The 24,924-nt window shown below is 39.6% G+C and overlaps 1 protein-coding gene across 1 annotated transcript in view; it reads right to left on the bottom strand.

The window, feature by feature from the left end:
- Positions 1-647: 647 nt before the first annotated feature.
- The window catches only part of st6galnac3 (ST6 (alpha-N-acetyl-neuraminyl-2,3-beta-galactosyl-1,3)-N-acetylgalactosaminide alpha-2,6-sialyltransferase 3), a 106,521-nt gene continuing 82,244 nt past the window's right edge, over positions 648-24,924 (bottom strand). Inside the window, exons 4-5 of the mRNA XM_004555222.6 lie at positions 11,395-11,502; positions 648-7,136 (exon numbers count right to left, since the gene is read on the bottom strand). Of these exons, the coding sequence (XP_004555279.1) occupies positions 6,947-7,136; positions 11,395-11,502 (298 nt within the window). The 3' untranslated portion in view covers positions 648-6,946. The remainder of the gene's footprint in view (positions 7,137-11,394; positions 11,503-24,924) is intronic.

Below are 24,924 nucleotides of genomic sequence, written 5' to 3'. Positions count from 1 at the left end.
GGTCTTCTGCTGCTGTAGCTCTTCGGCATGATGTTTGTTGAGAGATTCTCTTTTGCTTTTCTTGGTTGTAATGAGTTGTTATTTCAGTTACTGGTGACTTCCTGTCAGTAAACCCAGTAATGCATTGAGTTGCTGCCATGTAATTGGCTGCCTAGATATTTGCATTAATGAGGAGTTGAGCAGGTGGTGCTGAATTTGGCAATGTAGTATTTAGGTTACAGAGAGGAGAAAGAAAAACTCCTCTGTTTTCAGTCAGGATATTTCATTTTGTGTGCTTCAAGTTCAGCTGTTCTTGTTTCTAAAGTAACAAAACTGCATTAACATACTGCTGCAGTGGCCTTTTAATTTTCTGTCTTGATTCTTTATTCATTACTGTGGCATAAAAAGCACAAGTGTAGGCATTATTATTTCAAACTTATGATCATTTATGCAGAGGTTACATAAAAACCAAAAACTCCCAGGAAGTGTCTGGACTCAGCACATCTCTGCTCCTCTACTGACGTTTTAAAATTCTCATGAGACACCAGATTTAAGATGACAGCTCAGCCGGCGCTCCATTCATATAACATGAACACATTTCACCAGTCGTCTTATATTCTTATCCTCCTTACTCGGCTTTGTTATGAAAAGAAATTAATCATATAAAAGGAGTTTTACGGTTTTCTTTAATCCCCACAGTGAATAAAAGACAGAGGACACACTTCACATCGGTAAAAATAAGAACATTCACAATATATCTAATTTTAGCTAATATGCAGACAGCAAATGACAGAAGTAACACATATAATCACAATTATTATTATTTTTAACGAAATGTACAATTCAATAACCTGCAAAAATCCATGCAGCATTTGGATGTTATTTCACCACTGATTAAAAAAAAGGTGTGTTAGCTGTGTTAGCAAAACCACTTTTTTTTCATCATAGTGTCATTTTACATTCTATGCAACTTAAACACGCAAAGTTACACACTTCACAAGGACACTTAACCTGGACACGAAAAACAAACATGTGTCAGGACACAAAAAAACTGTAAGACATGCACAGAGGAAAGGAGATGACATAATTATGAATGTCATAATAAACTTTTCAATGCAAAAAAGCACTTCAAGAGTTTGAAATGGCAATACGATAATTAGCAGGGAATAAATAATGTGCTACATAAAGAAACAATCAAAAGTTTTGTCAAATTGTAACTAAATTCCAAACTGTAATTACTTTGACTATCACAGCGGGACACCCAGAAAAAATAATGACTGTATTTTAAAACTGTGACGAATAATGAAATTCACGTCTTTGTTCTGCAAATGTCGAGACTCAAATGTTTTAATCAGGACTTCGGTTTGCTTTTAACTTCAACATTTGCCCCTAATTTTTATTTACACTGATCAGCCACAACATTAAAAACACTGACAGGTGAAATTAATTACACTTATCATCTTGTCAACAACGTGGTGTTCCGCTTAGAAAACTTACATCCTGTCGTATGCTATGGTTAGTGATACATTGTCATTTATAGGCATGTGCTAGTGTGTCTGCATTGCTCTTCCCTGTAAAACTGACCTGATCATGTAGGATTAGTGCTAATAAATTCTGAGCTAGGAAAGCAAGAGTAGGGGTATCTACTCCAGACAAAAACTGCCCAGAAACAGATCCCAAGGTGGTGATCCAGCCCCCAAACTTCTGCAGCATGTGTTAGATGCCCTACAACACACCCAGTCTACAGGATGACCTACACATATGATCAGAGCTGTTTTTGCTACAGAAAGGGGGACGGCACAATATTTAGCAGCCAGTCTAAATGTTGTAGCTGATCTGTGTTTTCATTCGAGTGCAGACTTTTCTTCGGATTTAACGACAGTTTATACTTTTTCAAATTAAACAGCACTGCTCAGAACATGACTTGAGGTCATTTAAGGCAGCGATCCCCAAACCCGGGCCTCGGACCGGTACCGGTCCGTGAGTCGTTTGGTACCGGGCCGCGAGAGTTGAGGCTCAGGTGTGAAATGTATAGTTTTCAGGGTTTTTATCGGTTTTCAGCGTTATTTTGTTATCGTTTTTATCGTTAACTCGGTTTTCCTGGGTCTTTTCACGTGTGTTATGAATAAATCTTCTTTTTTTTCGGTACCGGTACTAGTTTTATTTTGTTGTACTTTTCCGCGACACCTTAAAAGCCTGTCTGTGAAAATATTGTCAGGCATAAACCGGTCCGTGGCGCAAAAAAGGTTGGGGACCGCTGATTTAAGGGATACTTTAAGGTCTGGATAAGAACAAAAGGGGTAAAATAGTTCAAAATTTTAGGACACAAAAAAATAGTTGAGCAAATCAATTCCATTCTCATATCTGTACAGTAAATATGAAGCTTCAGGCCCCCGACTTAAAGCTGCAAACAAGAGAAAACCACTTCATAGCTGGCCAACTAGTAATGATTATGTAAAAGAGCGTTTTTGTAAACAAATAAGATATAAAACATTTTAATAGGGGAAATTCAGAGATGCTATTCGGTGGATTTTGTTACCTTTTATGACCCATTTTCATTTTTTATTCTAAGGTAACCTACTGTAACCTGTTGCTGGCTGTATATTTAGCTGGCAGATATGAATGCTCATATTTTCTTTAAAAAACAAAAAAAAAGCTCTTGCATTTGAAAAAAAGAACTTCTGGAAATAAAGCTACCTTATTATCTGCCTGCATCTCAGCCCAGTCTTTTATTCAGTCCACTTCCTGCGAGCCACAGATGATTCATGAGAGCCCATAAGAGGATGTATTCTTCATAATATACTGTATAATGCATCCTTGGGTTTTCATCCAGTGTGCTCCAGCTGAGAACAATGCAGTGTCTGTTGCTCAGGAAATAACCAACTATGTGGCCTGCAGCAGCAGAAAAAAAAACGACTGCACACAAACGAGTGCATCAACAAAAAACAAACAAACAAACAAACAAACAAAAAAGGCATCAATGCTTAAATTAAAAACATGCCACAAAAGGAGGATTGGAGATAAACAGAAAAAAACAGCACTCTTCTTCCACTTGTGAGTAAACAAACAAAAAGCCTTCAAATAATTCATCAAAAAACCCTAAAAACACGTCAAACGTGTCTCACAGCAAGTCTGTTTCTTGTATTGATGTGAAGCACTTTACAATGTAGGTTGAAAACTACAGCAGAAATGCAACTGCCTGTTGGAGAGCTGCCAGATGACTGCACAATTGCGTGCTGAGCGAGATGTATAAAACATGTATGTTAAATGTTTAACATGCATGGCCTACTGTACCTATCCACGCTTCAGTGTCTATGGCTGTTTTTTCCCCACGGGAAGGAGAAGAAGCATGATTTCCAACTCTGCCGGCCCAGATTTCATTTTCATGCTCTAATACTTCACGTACATGTGGAGGACACTTTGATCCACTGCTACCCGTCGTGCTGGGATTCCAAACACCTCTTGGACACGCGCCATCCCCGAGGAAATCTGACCGCTGACCCTGCCTGTGTTACGGCCGTCTCCTATCCGCTGAGCTACACCGGGAGGAATTTAAAGCAGCGTGGTTTTACATTTTGCCGATGCTCTCATCAGCTGGGCTGACTTATAACGAGTGACAAGGTGACAACAGTTTTAAGTAGAGATGCAGAGCTTTCGCTGTGCTCTCTTGGACTGAAACATACTGTTGTTTTCAGAAGTGCATCAGATACACAAGAACGCAGAAAGCTTGATTTTACTGATGCGCTAAAACTGCCCTAAAATTGACAATAAAATCCACATGCCAGCTTTTTCCACAGCTTTCAATCACAGAAGACTGTCTTCATCAGGGGAAGGCTTTGCTCAGCTGTCATACAGATCAAGCAGTCGAAGTGTAATCTCAATAGGATTTCTTATAAGCCTGCAAGAAAGTTCTGTCTAGACCATGGAAATAATGGTTAGACCTCATTACTGTAACTTTCGTTCAAAACTTAAACTACTTTGTTAGTTTTTGACTGATTTAGGGATTCAAATAAATAAACTTGAACACAAAAAATTGTAACAAAAAGCAGTTTTCACGCATGGACTGCTGCACAGAACCTTTCTAGGACTAACCCAACAAAGGTGGAGGTGAGACTGCAAATGTCTAATGCAATTAAATCAGCCATTAGCTGGTCTTTAACCCGCCAGCTCACTTGTACAAAGGCTGTATGACGTGTGCCGATGTGAGAGCAGAGCATCTAATATTACATGCAGCGAGTGCATCATGTGTAATGCCTCCAGGAAGTCTTATTTAGGCAGCTCCCTCACCTAAACAACACAGAGTATTTCCAGGATGGCGAACGCATCTAAAACTGACTATTTCCTGCTGTGCGATACATATGAGGAAAGACAACTGTGGAAAATATCCCAACCTGATTCTCACAAAATTGTCCAAAGTGCATGTGTGAAAAACGGCTTCAGGCAAACAACACTGACAGAGAGAGTTTAGAAAACTGTTACAAAGTAAACTGTTAGAGGTGGAGCCTGAAAGTCCTTTAGTGTACCTCTTCAAAGTAGAAAACTCTGAAAAAAGAAAAACCTTTAAAAGTACTTTGTGGAGTTTGTGACCTCTAATATTGCTGATATTGAATGTTTGTTTGTTTCTTTTTTTCTACGAGTGGCTCCACATTTTGTTTGTCACAAAATGTGGCTATGAGAGTGTTTTTTGAGTAGGGAATCCATTCATTGTAGCTGTTAAACCTCAAGGATACGCACAATGACTTCTGAATGTAAATCTAAATGTTCTTTATTGATTTAAAAAAAACTCCACAAAGTGCCTTTAATCTTGAGGTACATCCAATACCTTTGTTTTTCAAGGTCTCCAGCTACATCTTATGGGCCTTAAAAGCAGCTTAGATGTTGGGGGGGGGGGAGGGGGGGGGGGCTATAAGGCCAACAAGTTAAGATCAAAAATGAGTTTTTTATATGGTCATTGCATCGTTACAATTGTTTTTCCTACTTACTATCCGAATACATGTATTCAAGTTATAGCTGCCATGAGGTTTTAGCAACATTAAGCACCTTCTTAATCGTTCCTGTGCCATCAGCAAGTACATTCAGACACCCATGTTCTATGTTTTTACAGGTCTAGAAGGGTTCTCACACAAGATTACTAGGTTACAAATAACTTACAGAGAATCTGAAGCACTGAATTTCAATGTGTAGGTGGTACCTGGTTTCAAATGAAATGCAGTGAGTGCAGAGTTGCCGAAACTCTGCTGATATGTCAAAATGTGACTTTTCACCCCCAAACCCCCATTTTTCTTTTAAGTGAAAGTATTAGAAAAAGCTACAAATGGACCTCAAAAAAATCTAATGGATTTCATGCTTATTTTCAGTCAAGTTTTAACCTGTAAACTTGACCTGCAAATCACCACATCAGTGCTCACAGACAAACAGCATAGCCTCCGTGTGTTGTTAGGCATTGATTTGCAGCAATTCTGAGACTCTGGATCTCAGCTGCAATCACCAGGGAGTGTTTGCATCGAGCAGTCTGTATTTAAAGTCTTTGAGTCGGTCCAGTCCTCCCCTCTGGGCCACCGCTCTGACCAGGACACTAATCACAGCCTCGGGAGAGGCAGTCTTGGTCACATCCACAGCTACCAGCCAGCATACACACCTCACCACTTCACTGATTATTCTTCACCGTCCTGGAACAGATGTATTCAAATGTAATGGCCCGAGCCAAGAGACACGCACGCTCCAACCAGAGACAAATGGGAAGATGCGTTCACGCAGCAAAGCTTTACACAAAGAGGCACAAAGCTGGATGAGAGTACGAGAGAGAGCATCTTCCTTTGTGTCTATACGATGAACTTCAGAGTATGTTGCAGGCACAATGATAACAGAATACAATTAACTTCAAATGGTTTCACTGCACATATAAATCTCTCTCTCCGCAGGGTCACAAATGACTTAACTCCTTCCGTAAAGACGAAGCTTCTAATTGCACATCATTCTGTGCGCTGTGATACTCACACTGTCGATTGGCACACTGTTCAAGAGAATTAACAATTTATCTCCGCGGGAATACATTAGCAAACTATCAGGACATCAGGCCAACACCGCAACATGTGTCTTAATCGTCAATTTCACAGCATTATAAAAAGAAAAAAAAATAACATAAAGAGGACACCTTTAAGTTGCATGTATGACCACACAGAAGCAAAAAAGCTGATTTACATCTCCACCTCTGGTTTACCTTCAAGTTTGACTGCAATCTGCTAGTGCTGTCTTTTTCTCGTGACCTTGTTTTGAAGCGTCTTTGAACAGAACGGAGTAAAATTGAATGTGACAGAGCATCTGCCTTCACCACTCGCTCAGTCAGAGATGAAGGCCTGAATGATACTCGTTATAGATTAATTACAGCCTGACAGAAGACAGACACGCAGAGGAAACAAAGTGGACGAGCTTGTCAGACGTCCAAGCTGATGCCACTCGCCTCCACGGTGGCAGCTAAGCGCTTCTTCTGCTACAGCTTTGAGAGAAAATGTAAATTCGGCCTCTGTGATGTGTAGAGAATACGGAAATCTGAGCCACTGAGGTCACTGCGAGTTGACGGACGCTTGTTTCTTCTCCTTTTTTTAAAGTTCAAACCATCCTTCGCTAGACTCACAGAGCAGCGAGCGGATCGATTAGTCAGTGCACAGCAGCAGGCCTCAGCTCTAAAATTCAGGAGAGGGCTTTAAATTCAAAAAAGCAGGAGATGTGTCATTGCTGTTCACATTGGTCAAACTTTTATGTAATTTTTTTTCTTTTTTTTGTATGAGGCTCCATGTGTACCCAACCAGGACTTTAAAAACAACCTTTATTAATAGATATGGGCTGGGATTTGGGCAAAAATGGCTGTGTGTTGGTTAGTGTAACTGCAGAGATTCATTTTGTCTCTGTGGATGATAGTTATGATGATGATGATGATAATGATGCTTCCATGCTGCTTCAGCCAGGGTCACGACAGCTGCCACGGTGGGTTGAAGAACTTGATGGCATGAGACTTTGCCCACTTGGCAAAAACGGACTTCTCCGTGATGAAACGGTGTCCTCCATATGGGGCACTCTCATGCAGGAGATACTCAGCACACTCGTCTCGGCTGCCCGCCTCGTAATAATGGTAGGGAACTTTTTTGTAATCCTCTGTCCTAAAAAGAAGAAGAAGAAGAAGATTATTTACACATTATTTAGACAAACTTTCATCTACAATTGTTTGGGAGTGGCACTATACCTCCTCTGCACATGTACAGACCATCTCTGCTATATCTCCCTGACTTTGTCTCCAAACGGCTCAACCTGAGCCGTCTGTCTAATAAACTCATTTCTAATTTTGGCTATCCTGGTCACACTCAGTGAAAACCTCAACATCTTTAACTTTGCCACCTCCAGCTTCGCCTTCTGTCTTTTTGTTAGTGCCACTGTCTCCAAACCATAGCAGTTCTTACTACAGTCTTTTCTTTCAGTCCCAAATTACCCCTGACACTCATCCTCACTGATCGTCAGCTGTTTTCTCAGTCTAGCTTCAACAACTCTTTCCTATATCATCATGATATGGGTTATCAGCTTTATACCTCTGTAGTTACTACAGCTCTGCACATGACACTTGCTGTTGAAAATCAGTACCAATAGACTTCTCTGTTCTTCGGGCATTCTCCAACAGTCTGGTTAAAAAGTCCACTGCCCTCTCTCCTAGACATCTCCATACCCTCCACAGGTATGTCACACCCATATCAGCTGCTTTCCACTCTTCACATCTGCCCTCACTTCCTCCTTCCTAATTCTCAGCACTTTCTGATTGACCAATTTTCCTCTTCTTGCTCTCATTTTCTTCATTCATGAGCTCCTCAAAGCACTCGTTCCATTTTCTCAGTACACCCTCTTCACTTGGGGATGGCACTGCATATGTGGGAAAAAAGCTATTAAAAAAATTCAGCCCACTCCTCATCTGTGTCTGAGATCAGCTTGAGGCTTCATTAGCCACCACACATATTACATTCGAATTTCCAGCTGACCTGTCAGTGGTTCAGTTGCACTGTGAGTACTGTGGGCGGTAGGTTTTGACAAGGAAGAAGAATGAGTGTGTTAAAAAAAACATGATCTCTAGTTCTGCTGTGTCAATTCTGATGTTGGAGAAATGCACCGACATAGCATACAAACGTCTAACAAAAGTGTATACTGTGGTAGTATAGTATTAAAAATCGAGTAAACTAACTGCACTGTAGCCTTTATGAACATTTATGAAACTGTGATAAAGGCACCATGTGTGTATCAATTATTTGGAATTGAAATACTGACATCTTGTTATTAATATGAAAATGCTTGGGGTCCTAATCTTGCTTTTCAATTTAACTGATGTATTGATGGGACATGTTCAGCTTCGTGTTACGTCAGTCTGCCTGCCTTTGAATTATCCATTAAGTACAAATCTTTTTGTTTACTTTTTTACACTTTGGTAACAGATTGTTCACCTCTGTACACCTTTGAATGTTGATTTAACCCTAACCCGAGAGTAATGTTCCTCAATGTAAAATCTGAAGAAATCGATTGGATGCTCATGATCTTTGGACCCTCACAGCCGAGCATTAAAAACAGGCGTGATTCTGTCCCATATCTCATACATAAATTTTAGTCTAGAGCACGAGATGTTCATGTTTTCCAAAATGAATCGAAATTTCAATTCATCTGACCCCAGAGCAGTTTTCCACTTTTATGTTTTGTGACTCCAAGAGGAAAAGGAGTATTTGGCTTGTTATCAGTGTTCAGTTCAAAAGTCTGATGTTATGAGAACATCACAGTCTGTAGATTTGGCGGCTTATACATCTGAAAAGACACCATTAATGCTGAAAGGTATATACAGGTACATACTGTTTGCAGTCCAGATATCTCACCAATTGAAAACATTTGGAGCATCATGAAACAAAAAACATGACAAATGCAACCCATGACTCTTGAGCAGCCAAGAATGGGACAACATTCCTCTCCCAGAATTTGAAAACTTCATATGTTCCCTATATTGTGAGTAAAATATGGGTTCATGGGTTTGTAAATCATTACATTCTGTTTTTCATTTTATACAGTGTCCCAGCTGTTTGGGAATTGGGTTTGTACATATGCTAAGCTATTTTATTTATCCAGGTGTACACATGTTTGTCAGGGAACATTTTTAATTTGCTATGGCAGACACGGATGGCAGCCTGCTCCTGTTTCAACATGGCAAATCCCACAGGCACAAATCGAGGTCAGTAAAGAAAAGGTTTTCTCAGTTGGATGAATTGGAATAGGATCTCCAGGCCAGAGTTCATCACTCTACATCCTGTTAATGCTGTCGTGTATAAATGGGAGCAAATCCCTGCCTAAAGTCTCAAAAATTGTGAAAAAGCTGCCCTGCAAAGTAGAGACTGTTATAGTAGTAGACTATTTGTCAAATGTCTATCCATCCAGTTATCCAGCCAGCTTTTTAACTGCTTATCCAACTAAGGTCACAGCTCACAAACCCATCCCAGCTCTCACAGATACAAGGTACATCCTGGGCAGGTCGCTAGTTCATCGCTGGGCTAACTCAGAGAGACAGGCATTCACAGCTAGGACCAATTTAGATTCACAACATAACATGCATGTGTGTGTGTAACCACAGCACCCCGAGAAAATGTGTTTGCACTAGTCACTCAGGTTTAAAAAAAACAAACATATAGGTATTTATTTTTCTACTGCATATCAAATTAAAACCATGACTGATGTTTGAGTATTCACATATTGTTAAATATATAAACACATTGATGAATATATATTGTTAAAATTTTCAATCTTCTCTTTCTCACAGTTAAGAATACATTTAGCGTTCTTGGTTTTGGCTTAAAATAAATAAAAATCCAAAGTAAGAAAACAAATTCAATTATTAAACCATTAAAACGAAGCTCCTTTGAGACGGTGTTCAGTAATTCGAGCTGATTCTGCCGCGAGCAAAGGCTTCTACTCGGCAGGTCTACCTTATTTGAAAAAAGGGGCTGCTGTCGGCGCCCGCATTTATTCAATAAATAGTCTTTTAACTAAACTCTGATTTACATCACAACAGATTCACTTCTATTCTGAGACAAAGTAAATCTGAAAACATGCAGCAAGCTCAGTAATGTACAGTAATGGATTTCACGATGCGTCGCTCGGTTTAGAGTTTGCATTCAAAAGAAGGGATCAATAAAAACAGAAGGAAGCTTGGAGCAATGGACAAGGTTCATTGTGCACTCTGCCACTGGTTTCTAATGGCGAGTGACAGCTTTATGAGAGGATGACTTGTGTAACAATTGCACTGAGAGAATGAATACAGAGAGAAGGGAAACAGCCATCACGGCAGCCAGTGACTCCACAGCGGGAAAGTGACCGTGGCTGTCTGCCAGCTTACAGTAATACAAAGCCCAATCACTGCCTCTCCTCTGTGTCACACAGTGTGAACCAGTGTTGACAAATAAATTCAATTTCACCCTCTCTGCAGCACCTGTTGAAGCACCACTGCCACAGAACCACTGGGGTCAATCCTAACCTAAAACCATGAATATTGCCACACAAAAGTTTCCTTCTCCTTGTTGTTCTGGAGCATCCAGCTGACAGAAGCACTTTGCGTGACTCTAAACTGTCAATTCAGAAACTTGGTGAAACACAATATATTCCTGTCCTATGCAGGATGGAGGGAAATAAATGAGAGAGGCAGGGAGAGAAAACTGGCCCTTAACTGCCTCACTGAATCATAAAATCCTCCGTGCTGGTTGAATTATCGCTTCGCTCTGCCATGTGTCTTAATTTCAGCTCCTGCTGTGCACGGGCTGCACAGAGAGGATAAAAAGCAGGATTTTCAGTGTGCATTAGGTAAAAGTGTTTGATTTGGGGGATAGAGAGAGCTCAGGTAGAGCTGCGAGAGGAGGCGAGATCATCAAGGCTGAGATGACTTGAGACTGAGCAGCCATGCCCAGAGCAAGAGCATCTTGTTTGTCATCCCTCCCATGGCCTCGCAGTCAGACAGTAATCACTCACCCCGGAGTCAGAGAGAAGACGACGGGCCCGATATACAAATAAAACTCGAAGCAGAGGAGGAATTGGGGTGCTGGAGCCCAGCCACCCGCAGCCAAAGAGAGACTGCTGCCTGCTGGGTATTCTAGGCAGGGAAACATAATGGTATTCATGGCACAGAGAACCCAATATGGATTTCAGCATAGAAACTCAGCCATTAAATCCAAACTGAGGCATTGGAAATGTAACAGGGCAGACCGTGGTTATGGGAGGTTGTGATTGGCCGGCGCTGGGGTGAATGTGAATGGAGTTTTCAAAGTTTTGTAGGAACGCGTGCATTTTTCATGCAAGTATAGAGGAAGGAAGATGTGGGAGCGGGTAGCGAGAGTGTGACAGTTCATGTCTTACTTGCAATAGGTGTCATTTATCATGCCGTAGATATGGATCTCTTTGCACATGTCCATGGCGAGGATGAGCGTGAACCAGCCCGTGCTGAGGTAGGAGCCGGACTGGATCCTGCAACACACAAAGATAATGCACTGTAATATTCATTTGCATAAAAATCCTAATCATTTGCATTGAAATATAAAAAAATAAAAACAAGCACAAAGTTTTAAGTATGCCATTTTTCAGCCCCTTGTACACTTCTCTCTTGTGTGATTGTAATTCAGCTGATCTGAGAATTATAATTATCCTAACAGATGTTCTTAGCGTAGGCTGCTCTGGATCTGAGCCTCAGCTCAAATGTATATATATCTACAGAACAGCAAGAAAGCTGGCAGATGCATAACCATATGTCAAGTTTCACATGAGAAATGTTTCTAATTTTAGAGACCAAATAAATATTATGTACAGTGATAATTTAGGGGGTTGTAACATTCACAGTGGCTGTATATAAAAAAATTTGAGGGCTGAGAAATGCTTGATGTTGTTGATTAGCTTCATTCACAGCAGTCATCCCCTGTGAGTGAAGCAGGCCGGTCAATAACAACATGCATTATCCTTTCATCACCATCATCATCAGACCCGTAGTTTGTGAGCTCTGACCCATCAAAGTTGAAAAAAAGTGAGCTTTGATCATTTTCAAACACAGAGCACACAGGCTCAAGATTTTTTTTTAAACCTGATTAGTAACACCTGAAGCGGGTCATAAAATGTGCTTCCCTAGCCTCTTCCAGGCAGGGGGCCCCCCACATACCCCGAGGGCCACTCTTCTCTGCAATGCAAAACACCACCAGGAGCCTTAGACTGTGAATAAATTAAATTCAGTGCACTGCATGACACCGATAATGATAAATGAAATGGGACATGACCACCGTGTAATGCAGCATCAGTACGGAGAGGTGCAATGAAAATTCATTTAGAGCATCCAATTATACGACACCATCATTAAAATAAACAAATGAATAAATTAGGTCTGAAACTACAAATTATTTTCATTATTGTTCACTTCAGCTTATTTTTTTCTTAAAAACTGTCAGAAAACAGTGGAAGGTGTTTGTTATAGTTACGCACGTCCCGAGGAGGTGTGTTCAGATGGCTTGTTTTGTTTTACCAACAGCACAAAACCTTCAAGGACATTCAGTTCAATAACACATAGGACAAAGACAAGCTTAATAACATTTAAAAAAAATTAAAAGCTGGAATTTTTAATTTAAAGATGACTAAAAAGACTTATTGTTAGCTTTCAGAAGTGGATATTGTGATCAAGAAAAAATAATTCCAAAAACAATAAATGTAGAGCATGACAACAGAAAGGGAGATGTAGTGGTCTTGAACACACTTCTTTACCTTCTGTAAACCACAAAAAAAAAGCACAAAACTTATATGACAGTTGAGTTCCTTTAACATTGGTGTGCTTTGATTCTTGGTTATATTTCTGCTGTTATTATATATCAGTGTTATTTTTATATGTGGGATATAACGTCTGCACCTGTGATTTCTTCTTTATTGTGGTTATATTTATCCATCAGTTGTCACAAACACAAATGAATTCCCAAAAGGTCAGTAAAGACTACTACTGCGACTGCTATGAGCTTTCATAGTGTGGGCTCAAGATTAAGTTCAGATTATTTAGTTCTAGACAAATGACTTCTTTCTATTTCTGTTTAAAGAGGCCAAAGCTGCAGAGTTATTAATGTTAGTAGATCAGTATGTGTAAAGACAGACTTAGAAAACAAACAAATATTACATCCTTCTTGAATTAATTGAATTAATTCATTAAACCATATTGTTTGAAGGATGTTAATTAAACCCTTTTTTGTCTCCAAATTAAAATACAAATGCAAAACCTGCAAACAATACTTTGAAGATACTGTTTCAGGGTTAGGACCATGGACAGCACTCTATTCCATTCACTAGACTTTAAAGCACACAGTGTGAACTATAGTAAAACTACTGTTGCTACATGCAAGAAGCCAGTACACAAAATGAGTCAGAAAATCTTGACAAGCAGGAACTGTGCCAATTAAACTTCACAACCAAAACCAGCTGTGTTCTGAAGTAAATACTGAGATAATCTTTTAAAAAGGGTTTCTTATGTGTTGCTTGTTTTCTGCAGATGATTTACAGTCTGATTTTTCCATGTGAGATAAAGGTTGTATCCAAAAGCATTCACGCTTCTCTATTTTCTGATGATGACGATATAGTGAGCTCCCGAGGAAATTAATATTTTGGCCACCACTTCGGTCATTTTCTCATCATTCAGTTGCAATACAAAATAATAGATCGTCCGCTAAATAAATAAATCAATAAGAAGCCACAACTAAGGAAAAGCAACGAGCAGAAGAGATATATTTGGGCCAAGAAACACTAGGACATTAGACCAGTGGAAATCTGTGCTTTGGTGTAATGAGTCCAAATTTGACTTCTTTGGTTCCACCTGTGGTGTCTTTGTTTGACGTAGAAAAAGTGAATGGATGGTCTCTACATGCATGGTTCCCACCGTGAAGCATGGAGAAGGTGTGATGGTGTGGAGGTGCTTTGTTGGGGATTTATTCAAAATTGAAGGCTCACTGATCCAGCATGGCTACCACACAGCATCCTGCAGCGACACACAATCCCAATCATTTTGCGTTTAGTTGGATCATCATTTATTTTTCAACAGGACAATGACCCCGAACAAACCTTCAGGCTGTGTAAGGGCTATTTGACCAAGAAGGAGAGTGATGGTGCTGCGCTAGATGGCCTGGCCTCCACAGTCTCCTGACCTAAACCCAGTCGAGATGGTTTGGAATGAGATGGACCACAGAGTGACGACAAAAGGACCAACAAGTGCTCAGCATCTCTGGGAACTCCTTCAAGACAGTTGGAAAACCATTTCAGGTGACGACCTCATGAAGCTCATCGAGAGAATGCCAAGAGTGTGCAAAGCAGTAATCAAAGCAAAGAGTGGAATTTTTTTAAGAATCTAAAATATAAACATGTTTTGAGTTATTTCACACTCTTTTGTTTATCACATAATTCCATAAGTGTTCATTCATAATTGTGATGCCTTCAGTGAGACTCTAAAATGTAAAATACTCATGAAAATCAAGAAAAACTTTTAATGAGAAGGTATGTACAAATCTTTGACTGTTAGTCTATATGCATATAAAATAATCAAAATTAAATGTATGAATGCTGAATTAATGTTTTAATGTTTATCTGTATCTGCTCCATGGGCTACAGCTTAACAGCATAATAGCTCTCTCTGTTATGGCACCTCTGACGAAGCAATCAAAAACAGCAACACCGAGCAGATCATCAGAATCAACCCCTGACCACAGCAGAATGTAGGCTCATAGCCCAAATACAATTTCTTTGCTGGCTTGAGAGCTCGGAGCTAACATCTGTCAAGGCAGCAGTTGAAAATGCATTGCATGATGAACAGCTTCAATTCAGCTCAATTGGGTTTTTTTTTATATAGCGCCAACTCACAACAATAGTCACCTTAAGGTGCTTTATATTGCAAGGTAAAATCCTTCAGTTCTGATAGAAAACTCCAACAATCAAAGCCAATTCCATGTGAAAAAAAAAAAAAAAAAACACTTTTGGAGTATCAGGGTGAGGTAAGACCAGTTTTTCATTGCTCTACTACTGCACAGTAGCCAAAAATGCACATCAGCCTGTTATTAACGGAAAGTTGGTGATCCAGTGCAATTTATTTGTCTGTAAATAATGTGTAAGTGTAACGCTAAGTTATTTAAGGACTAGTTTATGTCAATGGATGAATTTACTGACTGACGCGCAGAAGAAATAGTTCTTTATGGAGCCCAGATGGTGTGAATGATGAGACCAAAAACTGCAATGTCTTGTACCAAAAATATATTGAATAAATAGGGGAAAGGGGAAATGGAACAAAATAATTAACACAACACACAACGTAAATGTCCACAATTAAATAATAAATCAGTGCTGTGATTTTTCTGTGCAAGAGTCCTTTTGCTAAGAGTCCTTTTTTTGGTCCTTTTCTTTTTAAAGTTCACTTTTAAGGTATTCCTCCTTAGGGTCCAGCTTCATACAAGGGGGAAATATGTCCGTAATCCAAAGACGGCTAAGTGGGGGAAAAGAAAGAATGGTCCTACCGGCTCGCCACTTCAATATGAAGAAGATCAATTCAAAGAGGGAAAAAAAAACCTGACCTGTAGGTCAGAAAAATGTCCATTAGCACATCAAGTTCAATTCAGTTTACCGGTAAAAAAATATGCTCTTCTGCAAGTCTAGGTAACAATGCAAATCATAAATCATCATCAATCAATGTAAAACAGTTAAACCATTAATCATCTTGGCTACGTAGCTTAATCTATACATTCCAGTAGCGTTCGCTACAAACAATACAAAAACAACAATAAAGAAAAACAACTGTCTAACAGACAGCATAGCCGAATTCAAGGCAACACATAACAATAATCTTTCAATCGCACTTTGTTTCAAAGTAAGCCCATTAACATGCTTAAGTAAATAAAAGTGTTCAAAAACAGCGGTTTTTGAACCGGAGTTCTGCTTGCGGTGGGAGCGCTGCCGCACAGTCATTTTTTAATCGCGAAAACGATCGGCTGGTTACTGACAACCAAAGGTTGAAAGATATTAAGGACACTTACCGCTGAGTTTAAAGTCTAAAGATGAATTGAGGGGAGAAAATGCTTTGTTTTCCAACACCGTTCTAAATGCCATAAGCTCACAGCCACAGCAGGAGTCGAACCCGGAAGTATCCCTCCACAGCCGGTTTTCAGAGTTGCCGCGACATGGAAGGAGCCAATCAGAAGAGGGACCTCAAATCAGCTGACGTGGGTCATGTGACAGGGAGTAGTTGATATGGGTTACATAAGTGAATGTTTTTAGATATTTTTGCTTGGAGATATTTTCATAATAGTCGGTGCATAGCTGATGCTGTATGGTCTTTGCTTATTTTGTGAACGCTTATTATTAGATCATCACTGGCTCTCCCAGAAAATAATAGTGTCTGTGAGCATTAAAGTAAAGACAGCGTGCTTGCAGGCATTGTATTTTCGTTATGTGCTGAATTTGCCAATAATAATACAGTCCATGTATATGTGTGTAGCTTAGAACTTGTGTAGATTTCTTAGGTAGTTATTATTTTACGGGAAAATGTTGGATTTTTATTAGACATTTAATATTTTTTTCTAATAAGGGCATATACAGGGAGTGCAGAATTATTAGGCAAGTTGTATTTTTGAGGAATAATGTTATTATTGAACAACAACCATGTTCTCAATGAACCCAAAAAACTCATTAATATCAAAGCTGAATGTTTTTGGAAGTAGTGTTTAGTTTGTTTTTAGTTTTAGCTATTTTAGGGGGATATCTGTGTGTGCAGGTGACTATTACTCTGCATAATTATTAGGCAACTTAAGAAAAAACAAATATATACCCATTTCAATTACTTATTTTTACCAGTGAAACCAATATAACATCTCCACATTCACAAATATACATTTCTGACATTCAAAAACAAAACAAAAACAAATCAGCGACCAATATAGCCACCTTTCTTTGCAAGGACACTCAAAAGCCTGCCATACATGGATTCTGTCAGTGTTTTGATCTGTTCACCATCAACATTGTGTGCAGCAGCAACCACAGCCTCCCAGACACTGTTCAGAGAGGTGTACTGTTTTCCCTCCTTGTAAATCTCACATTTGATGATGGACCACAGGTTCTCAACGGGGTTCAGATCAGGTGAACAAGGAGGCCATGTCATTAGTTTTTCTTCTTTTATACCCTTTCTTGCCAGCCACGCTGTGGAGTACTTGGACGCGTGTGATGGAGCATTGTCCTGCATGAAAATCATGTTTTTCTTGAAGGATGCAGACTTCTTCCTGTACCACTGCTTGAAGAAGGTGTCTTCCAGAAACTGGCAGTAGGACTGGGAGTTGAGCTTGACTCCATCCTCAACCCGAAAAGGCCCCACAAGCTCATCTTTGATGATACCAACCCAAACCAGTACTCCACCTCCACCTTGCTGGCGTCTGAGTCGGACTGGAGCTCTCTGCCCTTTACCAATCCAGCCACGGGCCCATCCATCTGGCCCATCAAGACTCACTCTCATTTCATCAGTCCATAAAACCTTAGAAAAATCAGTCTTGAGATATTTCTTGGCCCAGTCTTGACGTTTCAGCTTGTGTGTCTTGTTCAGTGGTGGTCGTCTTTCAGCCTTTCTTACCTTGGCCATGTCTCTGAGTATTGCACACCTTGTGCTTTTGGGCACTCCAGTGATGTTGCAGCTCTGAAATATGGCCAAACTGGTGGCAAGTGGCATCTTGGCAGCTGCACGCTTGACTTTTCTCAGTTCATGGGCAGTTATTTTGCGCCTTGGTTTTTCCACACGCTTCTTGCGACCCTGTTGACTATTTTGAATGAAACGCTTGATTGTTCGATGATCACGCTTCAGAAGCTTTGCAATTTTGAGACTGCTGCATCCCTCTGCAAGATATCTCACTATTTTTGACTTTTCTGAGCCTGTCAAGTCCTTCTTTTGACCCATTTTGCCAAAGGAAAGGACGTTGCCTAATAATTATGCACACCTGATATAGGGTGTTGATGTCATTAGACCACACCCCTTCTCATTACAGAGATGCACATCACCTAATATGCTTAATCGGTAGTAGGCTTTCGAGCCTATAAAGCTTGTGGTAAGACAACATGCATGGAGAGGATGATGTGGACAAAATACTTATTTGCCTAATAATTCTGCACTCCCTGTATAAAGACAAACATCTGCATAGAAAACACCATAAGGACAAAAGCCTCAGCCACGAAGCTCCTGGCAAACAGTTTTTGTGCTGATGTTAATCCAGAGGAATTCAAACATTAAGGTGTGGCTAGGGATGGGTATCGAAACCCGGTTCTTGTTGAGAACCGGTTCCCACTGTTTCAATTCCTTGGAATTGTTTGCCATTTTTGCAAATGATTCCCTTATCGATTCCAGTCGCCCCGAATGACGTCACCACGTTGCGGAGCGTCATTTACCTGGCAGGAAACATGGCGCCTAAGCGGCTCAAACGCTCAAAAGTTTGGTTATACTTTACGAGAACGGATGACAACAGGGCAACTTGCAATACTTGCAAAGTAGATATTTCATTTAAGGGAGGAAACACTACGAATATGCAAAAGTATTTGCTCACAAAACACGTGATGACCTCGTGTTTTTAATTCCGCTCCGGACTCATGAATCTCAACCCAGCAGCAGCGGTAACGTTTGCACGTCCTCTCCCATTAATGCGGCAGGTAAATAATCATTCACATTATGAAGCATGTTCTCATAGCTGACAATGTTATACAGTGCTTAGGCATTGACCATCTGTTGTACACCACTTTTTTGAGGCATGTCAAGGTTTTTTAACTACAAAACATTAAGTTCCATTTTGACTTAAACAACATTAGATCCTTTAATAGGCATGCCTCCATATAGACAGCAGAAAAGGGAAGAAATCTTTCTATTGTGTATGAACACTTATTATAAAATGAAAATTATAGTTTCTGTTGGGGGTTTTAAAAAGGGTTAAAATGGTTCACAAAGTCTAAATTTCGGTTTGAATCTGAGGTTTGTGCACATGATGTAAAATCAAGGTGAAATACAGCGGCAGTACTTTCACTCACGGAGCTCACACAGCTGAACACACGATTGTATTGTTGCTGTTATCCAAAAGCCTCCTCGTAAAATAAACCTGAGCTGCCCAATAAACCTGTGGACTGTTTTTTTTAACTAGCTTATACCATCCCCATGAAAGACCAGTGAAAGAATTTAATCAGTTTGTGGAAAAACTCTAACATTTCTATTTAACACACCTTCTCACGCCTATTCTTTTTCCATTTCCAAGGAATATATTACCCCCCCTTTCTCATTACATCTGTCTTGTAACATATACTAAATGTTTTGCGAACTTGCCACTTTTTTAAAATTCACATGCAATCATGGATATAGATGTTAGTGATGATAGATGTATTAGGGATTGCGAGGGTGTTCAACTGACTGGGAAGGAATTTAAAAAATAAATAAATAAAAAGAACTAAGAGTGAGCTGCACACGATTTACATTACGGAACAGTTACTTAAACCACAACCCTTTATTAGAATATAGGGCCAGTGACTAATTTGTGAGGATAACATGTTTTTGTAGCAGGTTCTGGCTCAACCTTACTTCTAGTACAGACACACACACTTAGCCTTTGATACAATTGTTTTCATTTGCTTTAATCATGAGATTAATTCTTTGATATGAATCAAATCCTGCCTCAAGATAATACATAATACGGTTACGGTAAAAATCATTAAAACTCACCAGTGAAGAATAGTTTAAACTTTCATTTTTATAGAATCCAATTATGCCCAATAGCTTTGGTTCAGATAACAAATGCATCATCTAAACTTTGTATTCAGAAAAAGCAAAGGCGCACAAACACACAGGGGAATTTGGTTTGCAGTGACCTCCTTCAACATAGTCCAGAATCACTGCAAAATATTATGCAAACACATGCATCATTAAATGCAAGGGGGTCAAAATTTTAACATCAAAACATTTAACATTTACATACTGTGGGTTTCGCTATTTCAGTCACAACTGTGAGAGGTGGAGGGAGCAGGTGGATGTGTAGGGACACAACATGTACGTCTTGGAAATTAAACAGTTTCTAGGATTAAACGTGACAGCCACACAGTGCTCTCTGCTCATTATTAAGTACAATAATTGCTTTGAATTTTTCTGACTGGTTACTGCGAGCAATGCTCTGTGTCCTTGATGATAAAATTGCTGACGTTTTAGTTACTGTAAGTTCTTCTTAGGTTGCTTGTGTTTTTCTGCTGCTGCTGCTGCTGCTGATCAGCAACTTTATTAACAACCAATTTTAACAAATTTCATCATCTGTCACATGATCGTGTGCCAGGTAAGTTATCTGGACACTTCATTTCACTCTCTGTATGTGTGTCACACTCTTCTTTTCATGTTATCTGGACAAACGCAATAAATACAGCAGTTCTTTTGCTTGTTGGTTAACATCAGACAAACAGTGGGAGCTTCCTGTGTGACGTTTGGATGTTTTTCCCAATGTCTGTGTGGGTTCTTCCTCCCACACGCTAAAGACAAACATGCTAGGTTAACTGATGATTCTAAATCTGCTCTATGCGTAAATGTTTGTTTGTTTCTCTGTATTAGTCCCGTAACAAACTGGAAACCTTTGCAGGGTTTTCCCCGCCTCTTAAGTAGATGAACATGGATGGATGGGCTCATCTTAGCCATTACGTGAATGTTTTCTAGTACGCTTATGTCGAACAAAACCAGAAACCTGGTTGACTCAACTCTATTTTAGTCATGCCAGAATGTATCTCAACTATAGTCTTAAATTATTACCAGATAGATTACATTGACATTTCACATGTTCAGGGCGCCAAAAGGCTGAATCCTACTGACTGGTGATGGCCTGACTTTTTCTCTAGTGTCATTATAAAGTAAAAAATTATACTGTGTTAACTTTAATAATGAGATCTTTCATGATTTTTTTAATCTTTATCTAACAGAGCTGGTATTTACAAGGATAAAACACAGATTAAACCATCAAGTGGATTTTGCAGGGTTTCCATCATAGTGCTAAAATGTCATATTAACTAATTTAGCTGTTGTAGTTTTTAAAACTTTTAAAACTTAAAAAAAAAAAGTTTTTAAAAGAAATTTTAAAAACAGGCAAATGTTTAAATTTACAATTGTTTCATCTGTTTAGCTGATATCCATCCATTTATGGTGGGCTAGATAGTTCTTTACCATATGTGAACAATAAGCATGATTTGGTGCTCTCTTGTCAGTACAGGTTGTAAAGTGAGAAATAAACTCCCAGTTGTCTTCCTCTGTTGGCCAACAAAGCTCTGCGTTTCCATCTGTGCTTTACAATTACCATTATGGCGGATTGATAGCAAAACAATTGAGTGTAAAATTAAATTTACGAGGCTAAAACACATTTAAAATCATATCCTCTAGTGTCTACTTCAAAAACACCAACCTTTTATTTTATTTTTCAGATTAGAGTTAGAATGTTTGTGTTTGTATTTTAACAACATGATGAACTATCAGGACCAAGAGAGGACAAAGAAAGAACCCATTCAATTTAGGTATGAATCCACTTCTTTGAAAATCCAAACAAGGGAAAAGACCTAGTGACTCTCTAGTGAATTCATTAGGTGGTTAAATGAGAAGCCAAACACTCAAATCACCAGTATCTTACAAAGCCAGAGTCTGGGTACAAACGAGCCAAAATAAATCCAGAAACCAATCAGAGATTAAACTAAAGAGTTAATAAAAAATGTGAACAGAAAGTAGTTTGTTTTTTGAGGTTTAGTGGTACAACAAAACCCTCATAAACACATAGACAGTGGGGTTGTGGGGAGGTGAAAATAAAAAAAAAAATGCAATTTGCTGTAATAAAGGAGTGGAGGAGCACAGAAGGGAAATGGCACATTATCACTGATACACAGCTCGGCAGCTCTTAGCTGTCAGAGTTGTCAACACATCACTATTACCCTGCATTATTCATTAGTAATTTGCCACTCTTGCGGCACACACGCAGACAGAGACGAATACAGGCACACATACACCACGTCCCAGTTGAGAGCTGGATGTCCTGGAGCAAAAAGGCAGTCAGGAATAAATAAAGGGGGTGGGATCCACTGACCCGGTGGCTAACGTTTCAAAGCAGATGTTTGGCAGTGAAGACGTGCCGAGAACGACTGAATTCAGGGTCTACAACCAGTAATGTGTTTACCTGTGACAATTATAATGGGACAAGAGAGTAGAAAAGATGCTGTTATTGTGTGGCCAATTTAAGAGAGATAAGACACGGTGTGAAGCTGCTTTGGCAGGCGACAAATAACATCCAGAGCCGGAGGACAGAGAGAATGCAATTTGCTTGTTTTGTTAAAGCAGAAAAATTCCGTCTTTTACTCAAAGACGGCAAACAAAATGTGTCTGGCTCGACACTGCTTGGCTTTTTAAGCAGTCTTTAAAGCCACTGAGACAGCTTTCTTGAAAAATAAAACAATAAATTGGGTTTGGGCATGAACCATGGGGATTAAAAAAAGAAATAAAAAATGTGCATAAAAAGCTCAGATAAATCCCTCTGTTTGTTGCTCTCCAACACAGACCTGAGACAAGGGAGGCGGGAGCGATTGGGACTGACATGCTAGGATACTGCCATGCTACTGGCACTGCGAAATGAAGGGTGTTTGAGAAATGAAGTCAGATGCTCTGAGCGGGGTCTAAGTAAATAATCCCCTAAGTCGGACTGATCTGGAGCTTGTTGTGCTTTACCTGCCGAGCGCCAGGGGCTAAGGAGCGGTGGAGAACTGCCCAGGATCAGTGAGAGACTCCTCTACCTACGACTCTGTTCAATAACTCACACTTGACATTCACAGCAAGAGAGCTGTCCACGTGTGCAAGAAACTCTGCACTGACGACTGATTCAGTCGAGCCATGCTATCTAATGCCTCTGCAAGCTGCACAAATATGACATGACACCTGTCAGAAGTGCTTAGTGGAATAAAACTCAGCTCTATTGTAAAAACTTGATCCTTACTCAGAGAGGAAATCCTTTTGACTCTGAAAACTGTTTTACAGTTGGCAAAAATAAATGATGTAATATCAGGCAAATGCACATATTCACATAATCGCCTGGCTGGGTGTCACTCTTTGACTGCATGTTTAAAAGAACACCTGCTCTCATTATGCACGACCCACTGCTGATATAACTGCCTTTGGCAGCTCATAAATCATGACTCAAGATACAAAGAAATGTAATGGAATTAATTAAGGTCATTTACCTTCTTACTCAGTTAGATTATTGCATTGATTCAACTCTTGTGCCTAAATGTATAGCTGTATCCTGCAGGTTAGTTTAGGGTAGTTAGCTTAGGCCAGAGGTTTCCAGGGATGTCTTCAACTGGTTGTTGGGGTGTTTTCCGTGACCAGGTGGCAAGTAGCTGCTTGAGCTTGCTGGCTGATACCAGGTGAAAGTTGCTGCACCACAAACTTCCTTGATATTGCTTTGCTAACTAGAAGATACCGGCTGCAAACACTCACCATTTGCTCTCCAAGTTACAGTGAAACTTGGAAAAATTATGATGCAAACCAGAAATTGAGAACTTTTGTCCTCAAACTAAAGGTATGTCTTACCACAACAGCAATGATCAATTAATGGTGAATGGTCTCCACCATTAAAGTAATGATTTTTGTTGCCATCTGCATGGTTTCACTATCATTTAGCAAGCAGTTTGCAAGTGTTTGCAGGAAGTCATCGCCTTTAATGTGAACTGCTAGTGACTGCAACAAAAACCCTTTCACTAGCAACTGACGGTTACCAGGGGCCATTTAAAAGTAGAATGGGAGGCAGAGCCTTCAGTTTTCAGGCCCCTCTTCTGTGGAACCAGCTTCCTGTTTGGATTCGGGAGACAGACACTATCTCTACTTTTAAGATTAGGCTTAAAACGTTCCTTTTTGCTAAAGCATATAGTTAGGGCTGGACCAGGTGAGCCTGAATCCTCCCTGAACTGTGGTTTTATTTTTGCCCTTTTGTTTCTTTTAGTAGCACAACCATACGTCCTCACTTTGGGTCTGCATCATCTGAAGAAAATAAAGAATGTCATGATGATGGTGTCAAAAGAATGGTAATGGACAGGTGAAAGGATATCATACACCTGAAAACTAGTTTAAACTATTGGTTGGTGGATAGAAATAAAATTATTATTTCAGTTAGTATCAGATGTGATTTAAAACCTAGTCTCTGTAGATGACACCTTGTAAGATGAAAATATCTAAGATTAAAAAAAAAGTCTAATCACTCTTTTCTAGTTTTGTAATTAATGTTAGGTCTTTTTATTATGACTAAGTGCACCATGTGGATATCCAGTTAAAAATATGTTATCAATTTGAAAAAACATGGAATTTTCATGAACATAAAGTGTACTAACCATAAAGTGCAATTTAAAAATAGTTTCACAAACTCTATTTTAGTAGGTTCACTTTCTCTGTCACACCAACACTCCCCATGTCCTCTTTCTTTCGAGATTCAGCAGGAACAACACCCCGAGGCAGGACTCTCAGGCAGAATAGGTAAACATAAAAATCACTTTTTATTTAGGTTGGAAGTCCATGAGCTGCAAAAATCCACAAAGAAAGCAACTAGAATCCAAAAAAATCCAAGACATGAACTGGGAAACACAGGGAGGATAAAGAGAATCCAAAAACAGGCTGGCAATACACAAAGAGGGATAACAGGGTGGATTAACACACACTTTGACAAAGGACAAAAAGAACCTGAGACCAGGTATACACACAGAGATACAAGGATGGCAAATCAAGGAGCTGAGGAACAAAACACAGCTGTAACTAATCATGACAAGACGAGGAAGTAATTTAAATATAGGGCACAAGAGACAAATGACTATCAAAATAAAACA

Source organism: Maylandia zebra, linkage group LG18 (genome assembly GCF_041146795.1).
Source record: "Maylandia zebra isolate NMK-2024a linkage group LG18, Mzebra_GT3a, whole genome shotgun sequence".
NCBI lineage: Eukaryota > Metazoa > Chordata > Actinopteri > Cichliformes > Cichlidae > Maylandia > Maylandia zebra.
The sequence above is the reverse complement of the archived record's forward strand: the minus strand, read 5'-3'. Positions and strand labels throughout refer to the sequence as shown.